Raw genomic sequence first — 25,048 nt, 5'->3', positions numbered from 1 at the left:
TCTATTTAAAATTATTAATCATTTCAATAATTAATTCAACAATTTATTATTTAAAACATGTGACGCCATCTACTGGTAGAAAATAAACAAGCATGCCTGCCCATTTCCAGAGATTAACTACATTTATATTTATTATAATTTTTTTATTTATAAAATTATATTAGAATAAATATTATTTCGTAATTCACCTATACCGAATATAAGTATAATATAATAATTAAAATTACTTTAGAATTACCTAATTAAAATTTGAAAATTTCACGTTTTATTAATTATGTATTAATTAAATTCTAGTTATGCGTTAATTTATTGTGTATTAATTAGGAAATTGCTCTTGTAAATTTAATTAAAATTTTCTATTATAACGTTCAGTTAGGAAACTGTTTCAACATTGGCATACGTCTTGTCAACCATTTAACAGACATAATCGTTAAAATATTTGTACTTGAAAGTAAATTTAAAAACACTATGCTTATTTTATTTTAGGTATCAGGACCAGGTTGAAATATTAACGTGAAACTGTTTTGGAAATACTATATGAGAAAAAAAAAAAAATCATAATTTGATTTTTTTTACCTAATTTTGAAAGGCGTTGCGTAAACATACCGGCAGATGGCAGCATACGTTAGAATTGAACGTGCATTTGGCTATTCTGCTACTTTCTGATTTAAATAAAAAAATTACTTTATACGAATCCCAAATTGTATACTTTATTATTTATTTAAGAAACAACTAATAATTACGAAATAAACTTGGAGATGATTTAGGGTAAATAATCTTGCCATATACTACACAAATTCGAATTTTATTTCCATTTTAAATGCGATATTATACTAAATTATCTTAAGTTTTTCCAAATATGGCATTTTCTACTTACTTTTTTTTTAAGATTTATAACGGTCCTCTTAAAAAGTAGAAGTTGGTGGTGAAAAGTTCCGATAATTAAGAGACATCTGACAGAAAGACTGTTTCTGGTGATGAGAGTATCTGATGGTGAACAATAACTTTATTGTCATGTGTAGAAAGATGAGATACGTTATCTGCCGTTGTCATGGTTACGATGATACTAAAGATTTCGTCTAAATGGCAGTATTTTTATTTATTTATTTGTATGAACTGCAGCTGTGAAGTTATTTCTAAATCAAGTTTAGACTACCATCTTTGTTTAGAAAAAATACATACATTTTAAAGAAACAGGAACGGATGGGGGAGGGTTATCACCTGCTCGATGGCATGCCACTCCCCTTAAAAAAAAAACAAAAAAAAAAAAAAACGTGGATCAGAGAAAGCAATTTGTTCTATCATAGGTGAATTGAAAATTCGCGAAAATAAGATCGCTGGCAGTGCCATCTAGCGGTCGAAACTGTACTATAAATTAACATATTATATTTTAAGCATGTCGCACGCACAAAATAAATGCAAAATTAAAATATAATTAAATTAATTGTTAATAAAATTAATCAAAAATTCTGAAAAAAATAAACAGGTTAATAGGTCATCAGTTAAGCTGCGTAGTTATTTTTAAAAATAATTTTTTCGAGCATCGTGTACAGTGGTTCGAATTAGTATAGTATTAGTAAAGGCCAAAATATTATTATTATTATTATTATTATTATTATTATTATTATTAGGTATATGGTGCAAGGAAGCCTGAGGCTTATGCTGCACCAGATAAAAAAAAAATTTCTGAACCACCCCAAGAGAGAGAAGTAGAAGGGAATCACCAAGAAAGAGAAGAATGATGATATCCAGCTCAGGACCCTGGGTGTGCCAAGCCCATACTCACCAGATGTGAGCCCCTGGGGTTGTATATGCAAGGTAACTAGCCTTTTTCTGACTTCCCTACATATTTCAGGATCCCCGAGGCGTTGATTACCCTGCAAAATTATTCATAAAAATCTCTTGTATATCCTGCATTGTTTCTAAACAGAACCGCTTACCATGGATTCCATTCGAAACTCAATAAACTTAATCTGTAGTACAATTTTGTTTTTCTGTGTTTTAAGAGTATTGTGCTCAAGGAACAATCACTAGAAATACTATTTTACATATTTATTTGTAATCAAACATAAACAATTTGCAGTTGATATACTGAGACTATACAGCTTTGATCGACAAAATATAATCTTTGGCATTTTCACTCCCTTTAAATGGACATTTAAAAAACTTTGTCACAAAGTGCCCCAACTATCGTTGGAACTCTCAAATACAACAATAGAACCCTTTTACCATTTTATTTATTTACAGTTTGACTAGATATCACTACTGGTCGAATATCTCGCACCAGTTTAAAATCACTGGGGTATTTGGCAATAAATGCTGTGCTTTTCCATACACCAACCACACCAATCCAATATTTGCACCTGAACACCACGTTGCATCCTTAAAAAACCCATTAAATGGTGGACTTTAGAGGTAGCTTTCAGTGAAATCTTTAAATAAGGCGAACACAAACAAATATAACGAACATTCTGTAGAATCCATCAAAAATGATCTTATTCCTCTCCACAACTTTGATAATTACGTACGGTAAACACTAGGGGGTGCTTCTCCTTTTAACGATTTCGGCCCCATGTCTCCCAATGGGAATGTAACAACGATGGATTCCATATTAGGATTTAGCTGCATATATTCCCATAGTTTGAGGTTCAGACTTTGGTGTCCTTTGGGATTTAACAAGTCAATTGATTTTGAGCCCTTCCATGACCAAGATTTGCAATAATCTCTTATACTGGCTACGACGAATAACAGGGCAGCTGTGATGGAAAACATGGATCCTATAAATGATAACTGTTTACTGATATCACTACCTGGGAAAGCTTTTTCTGTAGTAATTCCCATGCTTCTTATTAGTAGGCCGAGGAGAAACAAGAGGCCATATTTTGTAACCAATTCCTTATAACGGGTGTCTTTAGTATCCAGGAATGATGCCTCCATCTGGTGAAAAAAATAAAAACGAATATTCAAATAAAGGTCAGCTAAAAGTGAACGTTCTGTTGATTATGATTATTTATGCACATTATATCATGTAATTTACCAACAATAATCGATTTTAATTTAATATACCTTTGTTTCATTTGTGGACGGAAGATATACCAGAAAGGGTAACGCACCATGCCTTTCATATTACAAAGTCAGAAGCCATTGCAGTTGGAGCAAATGAAACGAAATTATCTTCTGAAAGAAATAAGAAGAAAAAAATCAGGCAATAAAAGAAGTACAGTAGTATAATCTTATGTTTTTGTTACCATATCATAGAAAGGATGTAAAGTTCTCTTTTTGAAATAATTGACTATTCAAATGGTGGTCACCACATTGATCTACAGCTTAACTACAATTTATCGATTAGTTGGTCGGTACCAGGAACAAGTGTATGTTTGCTGTTATTACTAGCAGTTGTTTCTTTCATGAAAATGAAAGTTAATATAAACAGGGTAATTAGAGACGGATTATACGGAAATGATGTTTTCAAAGTTTTTGGAAATGCAGCAGTGAGCTGGATTTCAAAAGCTTTTGTAACCCCCATTTAAAGGCTCTTGATTAGGGTAGCTGGTACTTTGAAAGTCAGAATGGATTATATCGGCACACACAATAGCATTATTTAAATGGTGAATATAAAACAAGTACCAAGCTGTTTATCCTTGTGGAGGGTGGAGTCACGAATTACTGGCTCGAATCCATCAACGGAGTGCCGAAATCAATATGTTCTATAAGTAGAACACATTGATTTTGGCACCCAAAGGACCACAATGACATTTCAGACCATTCTTATCGTTTAAGGATTAAAAAAAAATTAATATCTACTCAGTCGTAAAATTGCCCACCAATTAGATGTCAACTAATATTATGGTCTCGATGTCTTTGACACCCTACTTACCTTGCATTGGCCCTCTAAATGAGCAATGCTTGTGTTTTACCAATCATTCATCGACATGTCAAATAATCATTGTTCGTGAGATGAAAAAACAGTGTTTAGGAGGAAAAAAAAAACATGCAACCGTCCCCTGAGATTGTATAACATTCCACAAAGGAAAAAAGGCTCGTGAAGTTCCTGTCATTCCCGGAAGCACTTCGACTTTTGACGGAAATTGGTAATGAAACAAAGGCTTCTTTCCATCTAGGGTGCGGGAAACACGATGGATTTTGTAACCCATCATGTTGAGACCATTCTTCTCAGGAGTCTCACAGTCCAGGTAGAGAGAAGAACTGTCCAGGATACTATGTTAGGCATGAACATTCCGCGATTTACACTATTCCGTGTATATCAATGGGTCTAGGCTAAGCTACGTGAACAAGATCCATATCATTATGATTCCATCACGCTGAATTCATTTGTGGGTGCAATGAATCCTTTGGAAAATGTCTTTGGGCTTAATTCAGCTTGTCCAGATAATACATGGACAGTGACTGATCACTCCGCATTGCCCTTTAGGCCACTACTGCAAGATCTATTGCTTCCATTCCATGCACCATATTTGATAAACAGAGAAATTCAACTGATAAGTGTTTAAGTTTTGTTGGAAGTAATTTTCCGGATTATTGACCTATGAAACTTACAAGCAGATTTTTGATGACTTTGAACTTTATATCTTCCACTCTCTTTACGGGGTATTTGCAGAAAATGATATTTTCAGTTCGTCTCCCTATAGGAGATCGATAACTTTTTTAATGACTATTTCAGGGATAGATTACAGGGATTTCTTCTACTACTGACGTTTGCGTGTAGTGCGGTTATCTGGAACACGATAAGAAACCATTTTCGATCGTTATAATCCAAAGCACCATAAAAACAGACGCAGCATTTTTAAAGTTCGCATATGGTATTCTTTAGTGGGGAAGGGGCGTGGAAGTTGCTATCAACCCTCTTTCTCCCTACCTCTCTACCATTAGCGGGTGGTTGGTTGGTCCTGTGTGTCTGGAAGCCATTTAGCTATTGAACAGTGAAACAACACACTTTTTCTTTGGTGCCCAGATTTTAGAAGGGGAGGGAGGAATTTTATATCTTTGCGGTTTGAGACTGACACATATAGAATTTTCATATTGTCTCGGACGATAGTTGGGAAACTGATGACAAGTACACAGTTCCAAGTGGGCATTCAAAATCAGTGTAGCTGGGAGAGTCTTAAATGATTTTGAGTTTTTTCCGGGCCACAAGACGGATAAGAACGCAGATTGTTTCACCCTCACCGATACTGTTATACGTTTCGTGGCTCCCGTTGACCTTGTGTGACTTGATGGATGTATTTCTCATCCATCAGAGTCTATCAATATTTCACCAGATGTCCAAGCTTTTAAGATTTTCACCAGACTTGAAATAGTTATTTATGCGCTGTTATAAATCGAACGTTATCCACTTCATATTAGATGAATATATCATCATTACTATTGATCATTGGACAGTTGCCAAGACACACAGTGGTTACCACAGCAACCAAATGCAGGGGTGTTTTAGGGTAAAGAATATGGAGTAAGGATTGGTTGATATTGAGCCACTGCATAAAGAATATAGACATCCTCAAATTTCCACCTTCTGGATGTTACCCCAAGACAATTTAAATGTACATTTAAAATGTTTTCCAATAAAAAATCTTAATAAAACTGGGGCAAAAATAAATCAAATAAAGATGAAAAGTATGGCTGACACTTGTTTATAATCGAAGATCGTGTACAGATAGCGCGAAATGTTTTGGAAATGATCGCTGAAGACTGGAATAATTTGAATTACTGATTTAGATTCTCCAGAACTTTTTATCCACCCTCAGTTTACGAATATATTACGCTTTATATGTGAATCAAGTTTTACTTAGCGTAGTAGTATCACTATGGATTAAAGTAAGATACACTGGTGTGCAAAACTTAAGGACCATTCAGGTTTCCACCTGTAGCTTCTCATAGGAGTGGTCTGGATATGGGAAAAGCATACCAAAGGAACCTCGTGAGGTACAGAAATGATGAAGGAAACAACACCGACATAACAACGAAACAAAACGGTACAGAAGGACTTTATTCAAAAATGGCAACATAGCATTGGCTGCCATGATATAGATGCATCACTGCCAAAGATGGAACAAAGGAAAGAGGTGGTCCTCGTTAGGAGATACGGTTGTTGATGCAGGCTTTGAACTGCCTGCCCATACTTAGAACAATGTTGTTGATAAGTTCTAGCGGTAACATCGTCCATTCCTCTGCAGCGCGTTCTTCAGCTGGTGAACATTTTCTGGTGGGTGTGGATGTGCTGCTAGGCGTCTTCCCAGAGCGTCCCATATGTGTTAGATGGGATTTAGATCGGTAGAACGGGCAGGCCAATCCATATTAACAATGTCCTCACTTCCCAAAAATCAGTTTCCAATGTCCTCACTTCGTCACTCCCAGTATCTGGAGTTGTATACATCCATCCAAGACAACGCCTCCACAGACGAGAACACCTCGACCGCCATATCGATCCCTTTCAATGATGTTTGCGCTGTGATACCGTGTGCCAACCTCTCGCCAGATTAGCTGAAGTCCAGAATCCCTGCTGAGACTGAATCCACTCATCAGTAAAGAGTACCTAACCCCATTGCACTGCAGTCCAGTCCTTGTGTTCGATGCACCACTGTAAAAGGTGTCTCCGATGGGCGGGTGTTAAAGGGACCCAGCGTACTGGCTGTCGGGCAAGCAATCCACCTTTGTGGAGTCGTCTGGCCACAGCAAACCGCGATATCCTGCGTCCTGTGTAGCTGATTTGCAACGGATACCGCTGTCTAGTGTCGGTACCTCTTGGCCTGTAGGAGTATACAGCGGTCATCATTGGGCGTTGTTTTTCATGGACGACCACCACTGGACCTTCGAACAGCTGTACCTGTGGTCCTGAAGGCCGACCACGCACATGAGACGATACCATGGGCGATACCGAACTCTGCAGCTACACTTCTCGCACTTCGACCTTCCTCGAGCCTCCCAATTATTGGATCCCGGGTAAAGTGATCCAGATGTTGTCTATTGGCCATTTTGTTGTCTGCAGCACTGTATGAAACCAATCGAACGTGTGTAACAATCGTGCTCACCATTCGGTAATTTGCACATAACTGCTGAACTGCTGCTTTTATCTGTTTATGTGAGTCCTCTCATCACGATTCAAATTTTTGCATGTGCACCAGCTCTCTACTGAACGGCCACAGTTATGCCAATCGCCACAAGCTGTTTCGATTGATTTTGTGGTTGTAACCTTTAGAAATAGTGTTGGTCCTTAAGTTTTGCACACCAGTGTACATCTGTTTGCCCCTGGTTCAGATTGTTTTCAGGATAAACAAATTTCTTATACACTGAAACATACGGTACGTACTTATAATTAATTTTCAAGTTTTTATAATTAATACAATCATTAAAATGACAGTACTTCTAATTGTGCCCTAACTATTCCTCTTTTCCAAATTAAAAAAAAAACAAAAAAAAAAACTAAAGACTTTGCGAAGTAGCACATGACATTGTCTACAATAAGACAAGAACGGATATTTATATGCAATCCAAATACTGAAGAGTTTTTAAAAACCTCATTATGTTGTGTCTTGACATGTGCGGTGGAGAGCTGTTTTCAGTTCCATATTTATCTTAACACTTGTAAGTTGTGTTCAAATCATTTCCATGCTAATACATATGCGTAAACTGTTCCAAATGGCTCGTGTGTTTATAAATAGTTCTGTTTTTCCCTGTTCTGCAGCTTCAGAATAAGACTACATCGATTTTGCAATCTAATCAGCCAATTCTGTTGTCTGTGATTTGCAGTTGGTTTATGCCATCGTGTGATCATGAGGCCTCCTGCCATTGAACAACAGTTGTTGGATGGGTTAATCAAAGAGCCCTGGTCGATTTTTTCTCTGTTTGCTGGACAAAAAACCCGAGTTTCCAGGGAGAAAAAACCACGCTACTATCGCCTGAGACCGACTAACTCAGCCACATTGTGAAAAGGGCCTATAAAAATCCCGCCAGCCGTCAACGGGACTCGAACTAAAGTCTTTTCCACCCGGTGTGGGGGGGGACGTAGATTCTACCAAGGGCGCTACCCACGAGGGGCCTTCCGCGGTCTTTTACAATCGTAAAATGCAAGCCATGTGTGTCATTGATCTCCAAGTTATCGAGTTATAGTTCTATGAGAAACAGAAATTACTTTTAGCATACCGTTGCTAATTTTCTGTCTTTATGGCTGGTACCAGATTATTCCTTCTGGGGGTCATTACTGTAGCACGGAATCTCCGGGAACTAGCTGGCTTTCTTGACAGTTGAATAAAGTGGCAGTAATCCAAAGTAGCCTACTTCTTATAGTGATATTTATAAGCGCTAATCAATCAAGTTAGTCCACGTCTACCCAACCTTGGACACTTAGTAGTCAGAGGAGCGCGCCTGTAAAATAAGAAGAACGAATAGAATTTTAAAAGTAGGAACACTGCGCTGTGTGTCCCATTTTTTTGGATACCGATTCAGTTTTATGTATAAAAAAATTCCCTATTACACTCACGTATCTCTGTACAGGGAACTTTATTAAGCATGGAATTAGCAACGCCCAAAGGCTCATACATAAAAGAGAATTCACGTAGTATTAATTACTAGAAGTGGTGTGTACTTAGGATATTTTATGTGCTTCGAAAGTGCATGTTAAACTAGTTTTAAACCTGCTTCCAATGAATACAAAGTGAAACAGTATATACACTGCCCTACCATTAATATCTGGACACCGCGCCATAGATGGGGAAACAGGTCCTATGCATGCAACAGTTGCAAAAGTGGGCATGCAAGATGACAGTTTCATCAGAATTGATCAACTCATCAAATGCTAGACGCCGATTAACATGGTGTAAGGAGCGCGAATCCTGGACTGTAGAGCAGTGGAAAACAGTCCTATGGACAGACGAGTCGAGGTTCGCACTCTACCAGTCTGATAGCCGTTCCTGGGTGTGGCGAATACCAGGAGAACAGTTCCTTCCTGACTGTATCTTTCCAACAATGAAGTTTGGTAGAGGCAGTGTCATGGTATGGGGCTGCTTTCATGGTTTGGCTTGGGCCCATTAATCGTTATTGACAAAACCATGAATGTTGCGCAATACCAGGACAACCTGGACGTCCAACATTATGGCAATACTTCGGAGAAGGCCCATACCTGTATCAGCAAGACAACGCGCCATGCCATACTGCTCGGGTAGTAATAGAGTGGTTTGAGGACATGGGCGTGGAAAAGTGGGATTGGCTAGCCCAGAGTGCTGATCTGATCGTTGGGTACGTGCACGACGAGATACCCAAAGAACTAGGCCGAACTGGTGGCTGCATTAAAGGCCGAGTGGAGGAACATGTCACGTGACATTTATAAAACTGGTAACATTTATAAAACGTAGAAGGCCGTCATAAAAGCAAAAGGCTTCAGCACAAAATATTAAATCCACAATAAAAGCTCTTTTTTTTTTTGTCTAAAGGCAGGTGTCCGGATATTAATGATAGGGCAGTATTAATAATACTTGTAAGACTTATACTCTTACAAGTATTATTTTTTATATTAGAGATAAAAGGGAAGGTATATTATCATCATTATTATATAAACATACAGACACCGGTCAGAAAATTAGTCACTTGTAGTGTTTAGGGCATATAACAGATTGAGCACATGTATCTTCTCTGCTTGTTATGCTTACAGAACTGCTATTTACAGGTATACCAGCTGAGACTGGGGAAGCAAGAGTTTCCACCATGAAAGATGGGGCGCAGAAGAGGTGGTAGACAGTGGCAAAAAGGACTGATAGCATCTGGCAGGTTCTACTTTAGGTATTTTCTAAAACTCAAGCTGATTTCGAACAAGAGAAGAGAAGAACTCTTGCAAACAGCTAACCAAGCACGTCATTAGCCAATTTTTCAGAGAATGCAGCAAAGAGAATTGCGTAACATTGAAATCTAGAGGAAGATCGAGGATGCTGATGCTATCGAGGCAGTGTTAGGTGGGTCGGAAAACTGCTAGCTTGGGAGGGAGACAAAGCCCAATAGATTGACAGTAGCCACTGGCAGAGGTGAAAGTGATTCTTGCACTGATTCTATTGGAATGAGCAGAAGCCTGAAGAGTAAGATGCATGATATTTCAGAGACTGCTGGGAGTCATTGCGGTACAAGTAAACACATGGGTGGTGTTAGGGTAGCTAAGAATAGAAACAGGTGCAGGTATACTTGCGAGTACACCAATGCTAGGAGTTTAGTAAATAAATTTGATGAATTTGAGGTATTGCTCAAAACATCAAAGGCAGATATTGTTGGGATATCAGAGACGTGGTGTCACACAGATATAAGGGATGCAGAACTGCAATTTGGGGAATACAACGTCTACAGAAAGGATAGACAGGATAGGAAGGGGGGAGGGGTTATGCTATTAGTTAAGAAACACATAAAAACCAAGGAAGTGAAGCCAGTCGACATCGCTGGACAGTGCAGTGTTGAGTCAGTTTGGTGTGACATAGGCATTGGGAGATCAAAATTGAGAGTAGGAGTGTGCTATAGGCCTAATGACTCTGATGAGTATAATAAGATATTGTACAGGGAAATAGAGTGGGCCAGTAAATCAGAGAGTCTTATAATGGGGGATTTTAATTTCCCAGATATTGACTGGAATTTGGGGGCTGGTCACTCACACACTAGCAAGGCTTTTGTGGATTTATTGGATGATTCTCTTCTCTACAGCAGCATGTTCGGGAGGCAACAAGAGGGAGTAATACTCTTGATTTGATTATCAGCAGTGATTCTTCATGCATTAAGAATCTGCAGATAAATGAACCACTAGGTGGCAGTGATCACAGTGTGCTGAAGTGGGATTTACACAAAGGGGTTACTACCATTAGGGGTAAAGGGAAGGGTTATTACTTTCCTAAAGGCGACTACGATGGACTGAGACAGTATTTAAATTCTATACAGTGGGACCAACTGATGGTGTTACCAACAGCAAATTCAAAATGGGAAGCATTCAAAGAACTTATCTTGGAAGCTACTAGGCTTTACATACCAACTAAGAAATATTGTTCAAGGTTTAGGCCAAAATGGTTGTCAGATGAACTAATGAGGCATATGGCAGAGAAGAAAAATGCATGGGATACATACAAATTAACACATGACACAGAAGCCTATGATAGATACAAGTTGATATGCAACCAAGTTACAAAGGATGTTAGGCAGGCGAAGGCAGATTACGAGAAATCCTTGGCAAGGGATGCAAAGAAAAACAGCAAAGAGTTCTTTACTTATGTAAACTCTAGAAGGAAGGGGATGAATCAGATTGGTCCACTTGATATTGATGGGTCAACTGTTGATGATCCTGCTCAGGTAGCTAACAAACTAAATGAATATTTTGCATCGACATTCACACATGAGGAGTTATTCAGCAAGGGGAATGCCAGAGGTGTATTCAACTCTAGCAGTAATCTACAGAATCTTGAAATAACTGGGAGTAAAGTGGAGGAGAAACTGTTGAAGATAAATACAAGAAAGGCACCTGGGGTGGATGGGATCTATACAGTTATATTAAAGGAGGCAGCAAAGGAAGCAAGCAAACCCTTAGCCATAATTATGAGAGCTTCCTTGGACTCAGGGGTGGTACCCATAGACTGGAAATGTGCAAATGTGACCCCAATTCACAAAGGAAGATCAAAGGCTGACACAAGTAATTATAGACCTGTGAGCTTAACTTCTGTTCCAGGAAAATTAATGGAGGCACTGGTTAAAGAAGCACTGCAGGATCATTTAGACAAGACTTCAGTTATAGCTCGGACACAGCATGGTTTTGTTAAGGGGAAGTCTTGCCTGACCAACTTGATTGGATACTATGATGCAGTCACAAAAGAACTGGATGCAGAGAATAGCTTTGATATTATATATTTGGATCTTAGAAAGGCTTTTGATACTGTTGCACATGGAAGACTGCTACACAAATTGGAGCAGTGTGACATTGGAGGCAAATTGCTGCTATGGATAAAGGGGTGGTTGAGGGGGAGAAGACAGAGAGTTGTAATCAATGGACACTGCTCATCGTGGAATAATGTTATTAGGGCTCAGTGTTGGGTCCATTATTGTTTTCTGCATTTATAAATGATATTGATGATGGTATATCAAGCTTAATGTCCAAGTTTGCAGATGATACAAAGGTTGGCAGGGTTGTCAAGGACACTACTGACACTATGCTGCTGCAAAAGGATCTGGAAAGGTTGAGCAGATGGGCTGAGAGGTGGCAAATGAAGTTTAACATTGACAAATGTAAAGTACTACACATGGGAAACAGCAACCCCAGAGCAACGTATCAACTCTGTGGTACTACACTGACAGTGGTAGAGAATGAAAGGGACTTGGGGGTGGTTGTGCAGGCAGATATGAAGTTCTCTGAGCAGTGCAGACGGGCTGCAAGAGTAGCTCATGGAGTATTGTCAATGATATACAGGAATTTTTCCAGCAGGGATAAGGAAGTGATTATTCCCTTGTATAAGGCAATGGTCAGGCCACACCTAGAGTACTGTATACAGGTCTGGAGGCCTCATTTCAAGAAGGATGTAGAGCTGCTGGAACGGGTACAGAAAAGGGCAACAAGATTAGTGAATGGAACAAAGGGGTGCTCTTACGAAGAAAGGCTTAAGTTTTGCAAATTACAGTGTCTGGAGACTAGGCACCAGCGAGGTGATCTGATAGAGGTGTATAAAGCCTTGAATGGTTTGAGCATGCTCAATGCTGATGGGATTCTTCCTCTAGCTCAGAAAAATCACCTGAGAGGGCATAAATTCAAATTGAGGAAAGACAGATGTAGGATAGACGTGCAGAAATTTGCCTTTAGCCAGCGGGTGGTTGGTTGGTGGAACAGACTTCCATCCCTTGTGGTGGAGGTTGATAGCCTGAATAAGTTTAAGGCTCAGCTGGACAGGTATTTTGAACGAACCGAGGGGTGAAGTGGAAGTGGGTTTTTTTTTTTTTTTTTTTTGCTTTCTTGCATCAAATGCCTCTACTAATGGTAATGCTAATGAGGTATTTCATCCAAACTATAAGAAATATGTACAAGCTGGTGGTGGGCCAGTGTTGCTCTGAAGATGCTTTAACTGTTATCAAGTGGCTCCCCTACTTGAAATGCTAACCACGGCGAATGATGTTGGCTATACAAATATTCTGTATGACCAGGTTGTGCCTTTTGCTGAACGTTTGAGAGATGCTTGCGATTTCGATAATCCTGTATTCCAGGATGCCCACTGTCCGACTCATAGAGCTTTATCCGCACAAACCTGAATGAATTAGGCTGAATCGTTTTCAGAATGGTCTAATATTAATATAGCTAACTTAAGGAACTAGCTGAATCTCCACCAACGAAAATTCACGATGTGATTCTTGCTAAAGAAAGGTTGAAGACTATTAATTGAAAAATTGCGGTGGTCACTAATATTTTGTGCGATTTCTGCATACTTATATCCAGTGATGGGAATCAAAAATTTTAAAAACCATTCAAAGCATTAAACACCACCAGACGCTTGATCAGAGCACCCCTCACCAATCTAGGCAATGGTCAAGGTGTGGCCTGGCCATTGCCTTATACAAGGTGACAATCATATCCTTATTCCAGCTAGAAAAATTCCTGTATATATCATTGACAAGACCCCATGAACTGCTCTGGCAGCCTGTCTGCATTGCTCAATAAATTTCATATCTGACTGCACAATTACTCCTAGATCGTTTTCGCTCCCCACTACCCTGAGTATAGCTCCACCCAGTTGGTACATTTCTCTGGGGTTACTTCTACCCATATGCAGTACTTTGCATTTGTCAATGTTAAACTTCAGCTGCCACTTCTCAGCCCATCTGCACAACTTTTCTAGACCCTGTTGCAGTAACATACTGTCATTACTGTCATTAAGAACCCTGTAACCTTTTTATCATTCGGAAACTTGGATCTTAAGCCTGATACACCCTCAACAATATTATTGATAAATACAAACAACAAAATGGGCCCAACACCGACCCTGGGGGACACCACTAATAAAATTAGTCCACGAAGAGTAGTGTCCATTGATTACCACTCTCTGTCTTCTCCCACTCAACCATCTCTTTATCCATAGCAGTAACTTGCCCGTAATGCCATACTGTTTTCATTTGCACAGCAGTCTTCCATGTGCAACGGTATCAAAGATTAAGTAGAGAACAAAACAGAACTTTCCGGGATTACCTTAAATAGCACTTTGTAGAAGAGATCTCCCTTATGTAGTATCCTATAAGCAAAGGCTACTACACAGCGGTTAACTTGGTAAGTAGGGCTAAACATGTGTTATTGTAAGGGACGGCTCCTAGAACGTTAGTTAAACCCCGTATCTCTGTGAAGAACAACATACCACTGCAGAGTGTTATGATGAATGGTTATTCCTGAGATTAAGAAAATTATAATAAAAAGATAGGTAGTAAAGCAATATATGATAAAAATAGAAATATATAACGTATACTTAATTATAGCCCCCCCACCATATATATGTAGAGTATTCTGAATTGAGGAAATGACATCACACATCCGTACTGGTTACTGCAGATGGTAACTTATTACAACAGACATCAGCGTTCCTATTAGCATGACCCACCTAAATTTCAAGGAACTTTTGACCGTCCCCAACGAATTATTTTATTTTTACGTCTATATTTTAATAATTAGAATGCATGTAAAAATTTTTCTAACCAATCAGAACTTTCCAGGTCCGACTTCCACCCTACTGGTGTAGATGTCCTTGTCCTCCGCGAAGGTATAATGGTTAAGCAGCTATTCCTGATGAATCAATGTTATTAAAGCAGTGGATGATTTTAAAGAGAATTTATAGTGTCAAGGACCCAACTCCCCATCTGCTTTAATAAGTGTCTAAGTTCCTGGATTCTGCGTTGAATCTTTTCCTACATTTTTCAGCGATTGCAGTGTTCTAGTAACGCCATATGTATATGTATTATTATTATAATCGCATACTTGTCACATATGGCGCTAATGGGGGAAATCCAGTTTCCTGTTTTGATCATTTACATGTACGCTAACCTACAAAAAGTCAGAAGGTACTTGTAGTCATGAAAAATTATGCGTCTATTCAAAGAAATCAAGGATTTTAATGACTGCTTCGAGTCGTGAAACACTTTCTATTAATTTTTGGTGGTATTACACTCCCAACTTCTTTAAATCATAGGTGATCTCCACTAATAGAAAGGGCCATCTGGTAATGGTCCAAATTCTGCGATCCACTTCATCCCATAGATGTTCAACTGGGTTGAGGTCACCCTGAGAAGAAAAACAAAAGGGTGTAATCTAAAATCGTTACTGTTGTGTTTGGATTTAACTGTGAATGTTATTATAAGAGCAACTGAAAGACGTAGGAGACCTTCGAAAGAAATTCACATAGGTTTTAATGACAAAGTGATTAAGCTGGCAGGGGATTTCAATCTAGGAGCAGGATAGACCTTACCTAAGAGCCTAGAATCAGGAAAACTCTCTCTTTTAGACATCTATTGAAATAAAATAAATAAAATAAAGCATTGATTTCACCCTCTATCCTTTCATTAAAGACTTTAAAACAGCTCAATAAAATCACCTCAAAGAAACCTTTTTCCTAACAAGATTCATCTATATCTCTTGACAAGAGTGGTTTCTCTCAACGCCTGTATGCGATATTCATAATGCAGGCTTCATGGAATAATTACCTCTTTATCTCTACTGCAAAATTCCTATTTATGTATCATTGATAAAACTCCATGATGTGTCCTAGCAGACATCCACACTGTTCAGAACCCAAATGCAAGACTGCATTTTCAGAATTAAACTGTCTTTTCTCTAGCTGAGTGGTCAGGAGCGGTAGTGCAGTAGCACACGCTCTTTGAGTAGAGCGGGGTTCAAGCCCCTGACTGCTAAATACAGTCGATCTGCCAACCCGCACTGGACCAGAGTGGCAGATTATGGTCCATTTCCCTCCACATGAATTGTTCAGGAGGTTTCCATCTTCCAGTGGATTAATAATGGATGCCGCTTGCCTTTTCTCAGCAAAGATAAATTTAATCATTTATCTTTCTTTTTGAGGAAGCATATTCCGATTAGCATCCAACCACAGTTCCATCATCAAATTTAGGACCAGGAACTAATAGAAAGGTTCCGTTAGTTCCTAGTGGTTTGTTCACTTTTAATTGTAACAACTTCGCTTCTAATCCCTTCTCGGTTATCATAAAATCATTCCAAATAGTACTAGTGGTCTACCACTGATATCCTCAACTTTAAAAACTACTTCGTAGATGATGTGGTTGCAAAATATTTATTCAGCTTAACAGAACCCGACTCAGGATCATCGATGCTGATAGCATAGATATCGTGGATCAATGTGGTTGGTTCTTTGACCTCTGTGGATTTTCTAGTGGTGTAGAACCCATGCAATTTGCAAGCACAATGTGTACTCCTCTCATGGCGTTACTGGCTTGGGTCCTTTACTCAACACAATCCAACTAAGTGTACATAGGCTGAGAAAATGTAAATAGATTTTTTATTATTCTCCGACCTCGCCTTTATAAATGTTCCGTGTTCAATACTGATTCATCTCTGTGTCCTTTTGAAGGTTACATTCTGCTGGTTGCCAGCATATACGTATTTTGTTATTGGGTAATTCTATCACGCACATCCTGGTTTTTTGTGTATGACAGTTTACTTAGGGAATGTAGTTGTACCTAAGTTCTTTGCATGCAAGCTCACTCACTTTATATTAATATACATTAGATTTTATTCTGTAAAATCACATTGAATCCACTTTATCGTAGTACCAATTATTGCACACGAGTTCCCGAAATCTATTTTATTTATGCCATAAAAGTTGCAAAATTGATTCATTTTCATTTTGTATATTTTTCGCAACTGGTTCCCAATGTTTTGAATATTTTAATATCTAAAGTTTCTTTGTACCAAAAGGTACCTAAATTTTTCTTGAACCAAAAGAAACCTAATTTATTTTTTGCACTGAAAGATACCAAAATTTTTATTGCACCAAAAGATGCTTCTATTTTTAATGTACCAAAAGATACTTTAATTTTCAGTGTAACAAAAGATACGTAAAATTTCTTTGTATCAAAAGATACCTAAAGGTTTTCAGTGATAATTTTTATTGCACCAAAGATAATTAAATTTTTCTTTGCGCCAAAATATACTTATATTTTTAATGTACCAAAAGATACTTAAATTTTCAGTATACCAAAAGATACTTTTATTTTTAATGTTACAAAAGACACATGGAATTTCTTTGTGTCAAAAGACACCTAATTTCTTCTTGCACCGAAAGATAACTAAATTTTTCTTGTGCCAAAAGATATCGAAATTTTTCTTACACCAAAATATACTTATATTTTAAATGTACCAAAAGATACTTATATTTTAAATGTACCAAAAGATACTTAAATTTTCAATATACCAAAAGATACTTTAATTTTCAATGTAACAAAAGATACGTAAAATTTCTTTGTATCAAAAGATACCTAAAGGTTTTCAGTGATAATTTTTATTGCACCAAAGATAATTAAATTTTTCTTTGCGCCAAAATACACTTATATTTTCAATGTACCAAAAGATACTTAAATTTTCAGTATACCAAAATATACATTTATTTTCAATGTAACAAAAGACACATGGAATTTCTTTGTATCAAAAGACACCTAATTTCTTCTTGCACCGAAAGATAACTAAATTTTTCTTGCGCCAAAAAATACTTATATTTTCAATGTACTAAAGGACACTTAAATTTTCAATATATCAAAAGACACTTTTATTTTCACTGTAACAAAAGGTAATATTACAATAGGGTCGCCCGGAAAGTTATTTCATATACCTATGTGTATTGTGCAAACAAAAGATACGCAAAATTTATTTCAGTAATAATTTTTCCTGCACCAAAAGATGCCTAATTTCTTCTTACCCCGAAAGATACCTAAATTTTTCTTGTGCCAAAAGATACCGAAATTTTTCTTACACCAAAATATACTTATATTTTAAATGTACCAAAAGGTACTTAAATTTTCAATATACCAAAAGATACTTATATTTTAAATGTACCAAAAGATGTTTACGTTTTCAATATACCAAAAGATATATTTTTTTTCAATGTAACAAAAGATACATAAAATTTCTTTGTATCAAAAGATACTTAAAGCTTTTCTATGAACAGGTGATAAATCGTTCTTGAAAACTTGTATAAAATGAACCAAACGAAAATGAAAATGAGTTTAAACTGCATCTTAAATAAAAAGTACAGTACAATCAATTTTACACCTAGCGGAACCCCAAATTATTATTATTATTTTCGTTTTCTATTAAACTGCCTTCATTCGAATACGTTAATTGCATCCCCAAAAAAAAAAATTGTCATTCATCTGGGAAATTAAAAGTTCCCCTATTATTGCGTTTAATGTTTTCTGCTATTTTCCACTTCGATTGTTCTCAAAGAACGCATTGGATAACAACCAAAGCTTCTTATCGGAACGTTAAGAGCGCCGATGGTGCATCTCCCATGATAATAGACCATTATTGAAGAGTACTCCTCTATTCCAAAACAAACACACTTACCTGGACATTGTTTCTTCTGACAGATAGCAACCGACAATGCATCTGCCTCTTTCTAGACCAGCAGTCATGTCATCCCGCTCGCTGACACGTGATCCGACACGACACGCACGCCACCGTGTGACGTCATCGCAGAAGATGCCATTTCGCTACTGCGCAAATAGAATGGGAGCGAGGAGAAAGAGAAAATGAGTGAGAGAGAGTATTTTTCAAATTGATAGTTTAATTATTGAGAATGTTCAAAGGGATTTTTCTGAATGGATAATGGATAACGTCAGTTTAGGAGGGTGCAGTAACCTCCTTGGATTTAGTTCATTGATTCTTTATCAGAGTAGTAGGTGAGAATCCAGGAAGGATCTCCTTTTCTTTTTAGGTTAACTAAAACGTCTGACTCTGTGTGCCTCTCTTATTGGATGAAAATCTCGATTTTTTTGGGAACTACAGTCGAGACCGATTAACTCGGCCACTATAAGGAAAAAGCAAATTAAAGTTCCTCATCGTTTGATAGGATTGATTCTTTATCAGTGTAGTAGGGGTGATGCTTTAGTTAGTAGGGGAGAATCCAGGAAAGAGTTCGCTTGTCCTTTTAGGATAAGGAAATCGTCTGACTCTGTACCTCTCTTATTGAATGAAAATCTCGATTTTTTATGGAATTTGAGTCGAGACCGACTAACTTGGCCACTGTAAAAACGAAGTTCCGCATCCTTTGACAGGATTCTAACCCTAACCTTTTCTCGATGCGTAAAATTAGGGCAATCGTTAAACGTTCTCCTAATTGAGAGGTTGTTAATATATGTTGTTATTACGATTATTAATGGGAAAGTAAATATGGATGTAGACCAAGGTCAGTTGGCATCGAGAGTCATTTATTTAGCAACTGCGCACTGCGGTTGTAAATGATTTAATTAGTTTTAGTAATTATTGGAATTTTCATGTCCTAGCGTTAATACAACAAACAAACATCCAAAAATAGAGTAAACATTTAGGTTTTAGGCATAGATGCCAAATTCGAGAATAAATTGGAGAAAAAATCGTAGGTGAAAACAAAATCTTTACGCAGAAATGATTACTGAAGATTATTTTTTATAAATCATCTGAAACGTAAGCAGACATTGTAGACTTCCCTCAAATCATAATGTCTTTGGTCCCCGATATTACAATTTTGTATTTCTTTCTTCTAATCAAAACAATTGGGAAGTTTCAGAGTCCCAAATTATAGGTAGTATTTATGTTGTTCAATTTCAAGTTTTTCGGGTCCCTAGATTAGTAATTAGAGGGGTGTGTTAGTGTAATTCTTAAGGGGTGATAAGAATCGAATAAATAATCACAAAAAAAAATATAAAAATATATCTTTATTGAAGACATTTGTGCAAGTACAGATGATAGAAAAATAGACTAAAATTACATAATTCGTTTTCAAGTCGTATTACAAGTTATCCCTGGGGGGGGGGACACAGTTTCAAAAAAAGAAAATAAGTATTTATATGATTATTTAAAGAAACTCAGCTCACCTAAGGAACTTGCTGATTGATGAGTTAGCCAATATATAGTGGTAATGAAGAATATGATTATTATTATTGGTAGTTTGGGGCAATTTCATCAGATAAAACAAATAACTGTCTTTTCACAATTTATTTTGAAAAAAAAAAAATCGTTATTTATGATTTTTATAAAAAAATTCCTTCAAAAATGAAATTATTATTTCTTAATTTTAAAAAAAAATTAATAGAATTTTAGAAATTTATTAGTTACTAATGGTAAAGTCATTCAGATATCTTTTGTTGGTTTCTAAGATGACACTTTTAAGGTATGGCCTTAATTGGAAGATTTAAGACAAGTTCCTTAGTTAGCCAAGCATTACTTAAATGAAAATACACATGTTCATAAATAGATTATTGGTGCAGGGTCCTTCAATCTTCAGCAAAGTTTGATTTACAATCAGAAGACCCATTGAGACATTTCTTCACACCTTTATTAACTTCATGGTTTTGTTGAATCCATGAATCATCTCATCTGCAGATTGGTTGAGAAGTAATTCGCAACCACACACGGGGTCATCTTCAAATTTTATTTTTTCTTCTTCCTGCTGCTTTTCCTTGGTGTCGTCCAATAACGTTTCTACCGATGAGAGATTTTCAGATATCTTCTTCGGTTTTGGTTTGAAAAGGAATTTCAATAAATCTCCCCTGCGAAATCCGCAGATTACAGTAAGGTACATCGGCCAAATAAAACAGATGACGGGCAGGAGAACCACAATAGCAGCAATTATGCCCAGGATTATCAGCATCTTCGAATTTTCTAATAGCGAATCAAATTCGATACCTTGAAGGAAAATAAATCTTTTTAACTCTTACAATATATCATTATAAATACTCCAAACCAGTCCAAAAACAGTTTATATTAAATACTTTCCGAATCTTAGATGATAGGTAAAAGTTAAACTAAAACCAGAAATCTGTATAGGAAGATACATTAAACTGTAATTCTCTTTTACTAAAAGGGAAAAGGAATGCTTTCTTTCGCGTTCTGGATCTATTTCTTCCACAGTCATTCACTCCAATTAGCAAATACAATGACCAGATAATGCACACGGCACACAAAGCAACCAATACGATCACTATGAACATGAGAAGATTTAGTAGAGTAATTGTATTCATCAATGTCCCTTATACTAATCTTTCCCCAACCTCAAAGATGCACTAACTGAAGTTTTTGATTCTGGTAACTCCTACAAAAAGACTGTTTCCAATAGAACCAAGAAAAGTCACGGTACTCTATAAAATAAAAGGGGAAAAAAGTATCAAACCTGTATTATCAAAACCAACTCACCTACGTTCGTTGATAAAATGGAGTCTACTTCTACACTGACAATATTAACCTACAATAATAATTTTCGCTCCAGTATCCTTCACCTGGTAACACCTATACGACGCATATCATAAATACAGTTTACACCAATCAAATAACATCAGAAATACAGTTACAGAAGCGTGCTATTGTAAACTTAGGGTACAATACCTCTGTCCGCACGTGTACAGGAAGTTCAGTCCTGTACATCGTGAAGAATTTAAATCCAATATGTAGTATTGCTCGATAATATTTATCCTTGAAATTGGCTACAATTTTTGTTGGTAGAAACTTTTGCCACATTTGCAATTTTACAGAAGTCAAAAGGGTGGTAGTGTGCTTCGTTGTTTCCTCTGACCACCCCCGGAGAAGGGTGAGGGAGAAGAGGGGAAATTGAGCTTGCCTAAGAGAGAGAGAGAGAGAGAGAGAGAGAGAGAGAGAGAGAGAGAGAGACCATTAAACCAATGGAATTGAATCGGCACTAAAATTTCTTTGGTCGCAAGTTGAAGATAGAATAAACACACTTCGCAAGATAATACACATGGGGGGGAAGGGGATGCTCAGACCTATAAGACAGTTTCCATGGCAACAGTGCGAATATCGATTCGGTACGCATTTCCTAGAAGTCTCGTACCACGTCTCGGGGTTTCACGCTATGGACAGAGATGAGAGAAAGATAGAGGAAGGCAGAGGCCTGGGAGAAAGAGAGAGAAAATGAAGGTGAATGATCTTGGGGGTTCCTGCGATTCAGTTTTCGACTTGTGGCTTCGTGTTTGTGCTACTGTTTCAGGTGAGTTGCTAAACTGTGGGTTGAGTCCTTTTTTGGGGTCAACTGTAGGTCACTCGGTGTTTGCAGTCGGTGCTAGTTAATAGAGGAATACACCTGATTTGGTCTTCTCGGCATCATCTGGTTTCCTTTGACATTTGCAGTCACCCCGAGCCAGCAGAGACGTTTGTCGCTGTGTTCGGCTGTCCCCACTAAGCCTGGTATTGATGGCTACAAAATAGCTGATAACTCTGGCCCTGACTGCCGATGTCAAAATAACTATCGATTATTTCGCCCTTTTTTAGAATCCACAAGAGCGACTGGCGAGCAGTTTAAAATTCCAGTCGATAATACAGCGAGTTAAATAGAGTGGAGTTAGAAAACTGTGGATGTTTCCAGCGGCAAGAATTTGCAAATGGAAGTATTTGCCACTCAACTTTCGCTTTAATTACTGCGCGTTTAATTTTGGACATTGATTTATTGGTGAACTCTTTAGTTTTATTCACTATTCTGATTGATTTTGTGTGTGAAGAGTTTCATCCGTGTTGATATAGGTGAGCAAAATGAGTAGACTCTCAGTTGACATTTTGTAGTTTAATAAATTTTCGATAGATGGTAAATTAAAAATCAGTAAAAAAATAAAATTATTATATTATTATTATTATAAATATTTTATTTTATAAAAAAAAACAAACCAGACGAGTTAAAAATCAGTAAAAAATAAAATAGTAATTATAATTATACAATTCTTTGCAAAAACCAAATCACCAAACTGACTGGATCCATCTTCCTTGATAGCATTGCTCCATTTATAAGAATACTCTTACCCATGGACATAGAAGTGCTGGGCGTATCTTTCAAGGAGCCAGCTAAAGAGAGAAAAGTACTCGAACCTGCTCGAACTTGGTATGGACAGCTGGCATTCGTAGAGTATTCTTGGAGATCAATTCTCTTTTCAAGAAATGCCATGGGGAGTGATTCAGCTGGTGAAATCTTGTTTAGAAGGTGGACACTATTCGCGCAGGGTAGTTGGATGCTCTCATCATTGCTAGAATAGAAGCATCTGAGACGTGTGTGGGTTTTAAACTACTCCAGTTGCAGCAGCAGCATGAGGAATTGGGTTAACAGCTTAAAATGTCACAAGCTGTTAAAGATCGCTTGTAGGTTAACAAAAATGAGCTCAAGCACTTTGTTATTGAACCTTGAATATCCATTTCGTCATTTCCAGGAGATTGGTAACCGTGGAGCTGCAATAGTGTAGTGATGTGAAGTCGTACGAGAAGAAGCTAAATGGTGAGAATAGCAATGCCATATGTCTTTGGCAAGTGGTCTTACTAAAGAAGATGTTCCAGAAACTTTTTTTGAAAAAATTTAAGCATGTATTCATATTACGTTTATTACACAAAAGATATTTACCAGTTGAGTATAAATTCGAATGAAATTTTAAATTTATATTTTAAATAAAAGCATTAATTAAAGAATATGGAAAATTTGCGCCTTTACATTGATATACAGTGTCTTGTACTGTTTCCGCAATACATCTGTTTAACTTTCTTTTCAGTGACCTCGCTGCAAGACCATGCTATGACAGGACTGCAATACCCAACTGACTTTACATTATTCGGTCCATCTGCAAACTCGGAGCCTTCCTTCTACTTGATGGCCAGCAGGATTTTTCGAGCATGAAAGATTAACCTCCCTGAAGATCCCAGCAATGCATTTCTCCACAATATTCCTTCTGACCATGGCCGTGGTGCTGTTTCTGTTCGTGCTCATCTTGTTGTGCATCAACTTGAACACCCAGTCGGGGGTCAAGATTTTTTTCAAGCGACGAAACGATAATTGCAAAGATGTCCGCAGCGGAATTTATGCCGTTGGTGGGAACATAATCGACTTTGTGGCCTACGCGAACTTCTACACCCACTACGAGTCCGTCGCCGGAGGAGGTCCAGGGCATGCAAACGCCAACAAGGGACCGCAGATAGTCGGATATTGTACAGAAGCAGAAGGTGCTGCCAGTGGTGAGGATGCTGTCTTTGCAGTGAGCGACGGAGGGGGAGATTATTTTGTAGAAGGAGGTGGCGTGGCAGTTCAAGGAGAGTTTGGTGGTGAGGGCTTCGCAGGAGATTGCGGAGGGGACTGCGCAATGGGTGGTATGGATTCCTGAGTGTGTACATATACTAGAGGTGTTGTCTGCGAATGTTATTGTAACTCTGTCGTGTTAGCAGTGTTGGAACTACGAGTAGATACACGTTCGAGCCTGTTACCTGTTGGGTGTAGCCAGACCTTTGAAGTTTCTCCGTCTTGTATGCCTGGATTATTCCGGGCAGCATTTTTCCCTTTCAGTCCCTTCTAAGCGGTGCTTACAACAGACAGGTTCGTAGGACATTTTTACTGGTTCATATGAGAACATATGGACGATGTTGAAAATAAAGTTAGCATCCCCAGTTCAGGACTTAAGATGGAACTATTAAGTTTATTGAACATGTTAAGATTAATTAGAAAAATCTAAAAAGTAAATAATTTATCTGTGTACAAACTACAAAAGTTAAACATTATTAATTCGAAATTAGGGGCCCAAAAACATACAAGTTTCGAATTAGATGAATCCAGAAACTTGGCAGTCTGAATATGCAAATTATATTAAGGGAAAATCCAAATGGTCGGATATCGCTTGAAGACTGAGGGAGCTGATCGTAGCGAGAGAGCTGTTTTTTCAGAGGATTTTAAGACTCTCTCCCATTAAGTAGCAAGAGGTGGAACGTTCTTCAGCTTCGAATTTAGAACTATGGAGAGTTCGATTTTTCTATAATAATAAAGCATGCAAGTCTATTTTTAAAGTAGAAGAATGCCAG

At 37.6% G+C, this 25,048-nt stretch overlaps 1 protein-coding gene and 1 long non-coding RNA gene across 3 annotated transcripts; one reads left to right on the top strand and one right to left on the bottom strand.

Moving 5' to 3' along the window:
• Positions 1 to 2,142: 2,142 nt before the first annotated feature.
• On the bottom strand, positions 2,143 to 18,639 carry LOC150075794 (uncharacterized). Its single transcript, XR_016547814.1, has 3 exons — positions 18,584 to 18,639; positions 3,067 to 3,177; positions 2,143 to 2,937 (listed from the first exon to the last, which is right to left on the bottom strand). It is a non-coding gene; the product is annotated as an uncharacterized LOC150075794 (long non-coding RNA).
• A 187-nt stretch (positions 18,640 to 18,826) lies between these two features.
• On the top strand, positions 18,827 to 24,658 carry LOC150075793 (uncharacterized). Of its 2 annotated transcripts, none has more exons than XM_090387542.1 (2): positions 18,827 to 18,918; positions 23,755 to 24,658. In XM_090387542.1, exon 2 carries the CDS (start codon positions 23,908 to 23,910, stop codon positions 24,358 to 24,360), a length of 453 nt encoding a protein of 150 aa, XP_090243668.1. In that variant the 5' UTR covers positions 18,827 to 18,918; positions 23,755 to 23,907; the 3' UTR covers positions 24,361 to 24,658. The 2 variants fall into 2 exon arrangements, with proteins under 2 accessions (XP_090243668.1, XP_090243667.1); XM_090387541.1 differs by lacking the exon at positions 18,827 to 18,918 and adding an exon at positions 22,103 to 22,217.
• Positions 24,659 to 25,048: the final 390 nt, after the last annotated feature.

This window comes from Mastigoproctus giganteus, chromosome 13 (assembly GCF_048544385.1).
Source record: "Mastigoproctus giganteus isolate SK-2022 chromosome 13, ASM4854438v1, whole genome shotgun sequence".
Lineage (NCBI taxonomy): Eukaryota > Metazoa > Arthropoda > Arachnida > Uropygi > Thelyphonidae > Mastigoproctus > Mastigoproctus giganteus.
This window is presented reverse-complemented; position numbering and strand designations above follow the sequence as displayed.

What these genes read in the sequence shown, in the direction of transcription:
- LOC150075793 (XM_090387542.1), top strand. Translation starts at nt 23,908, where the DNA reads ATGCATTTCTCCACAATATTCCTTCTGACCATGGCCGTGGTGCTGTTT.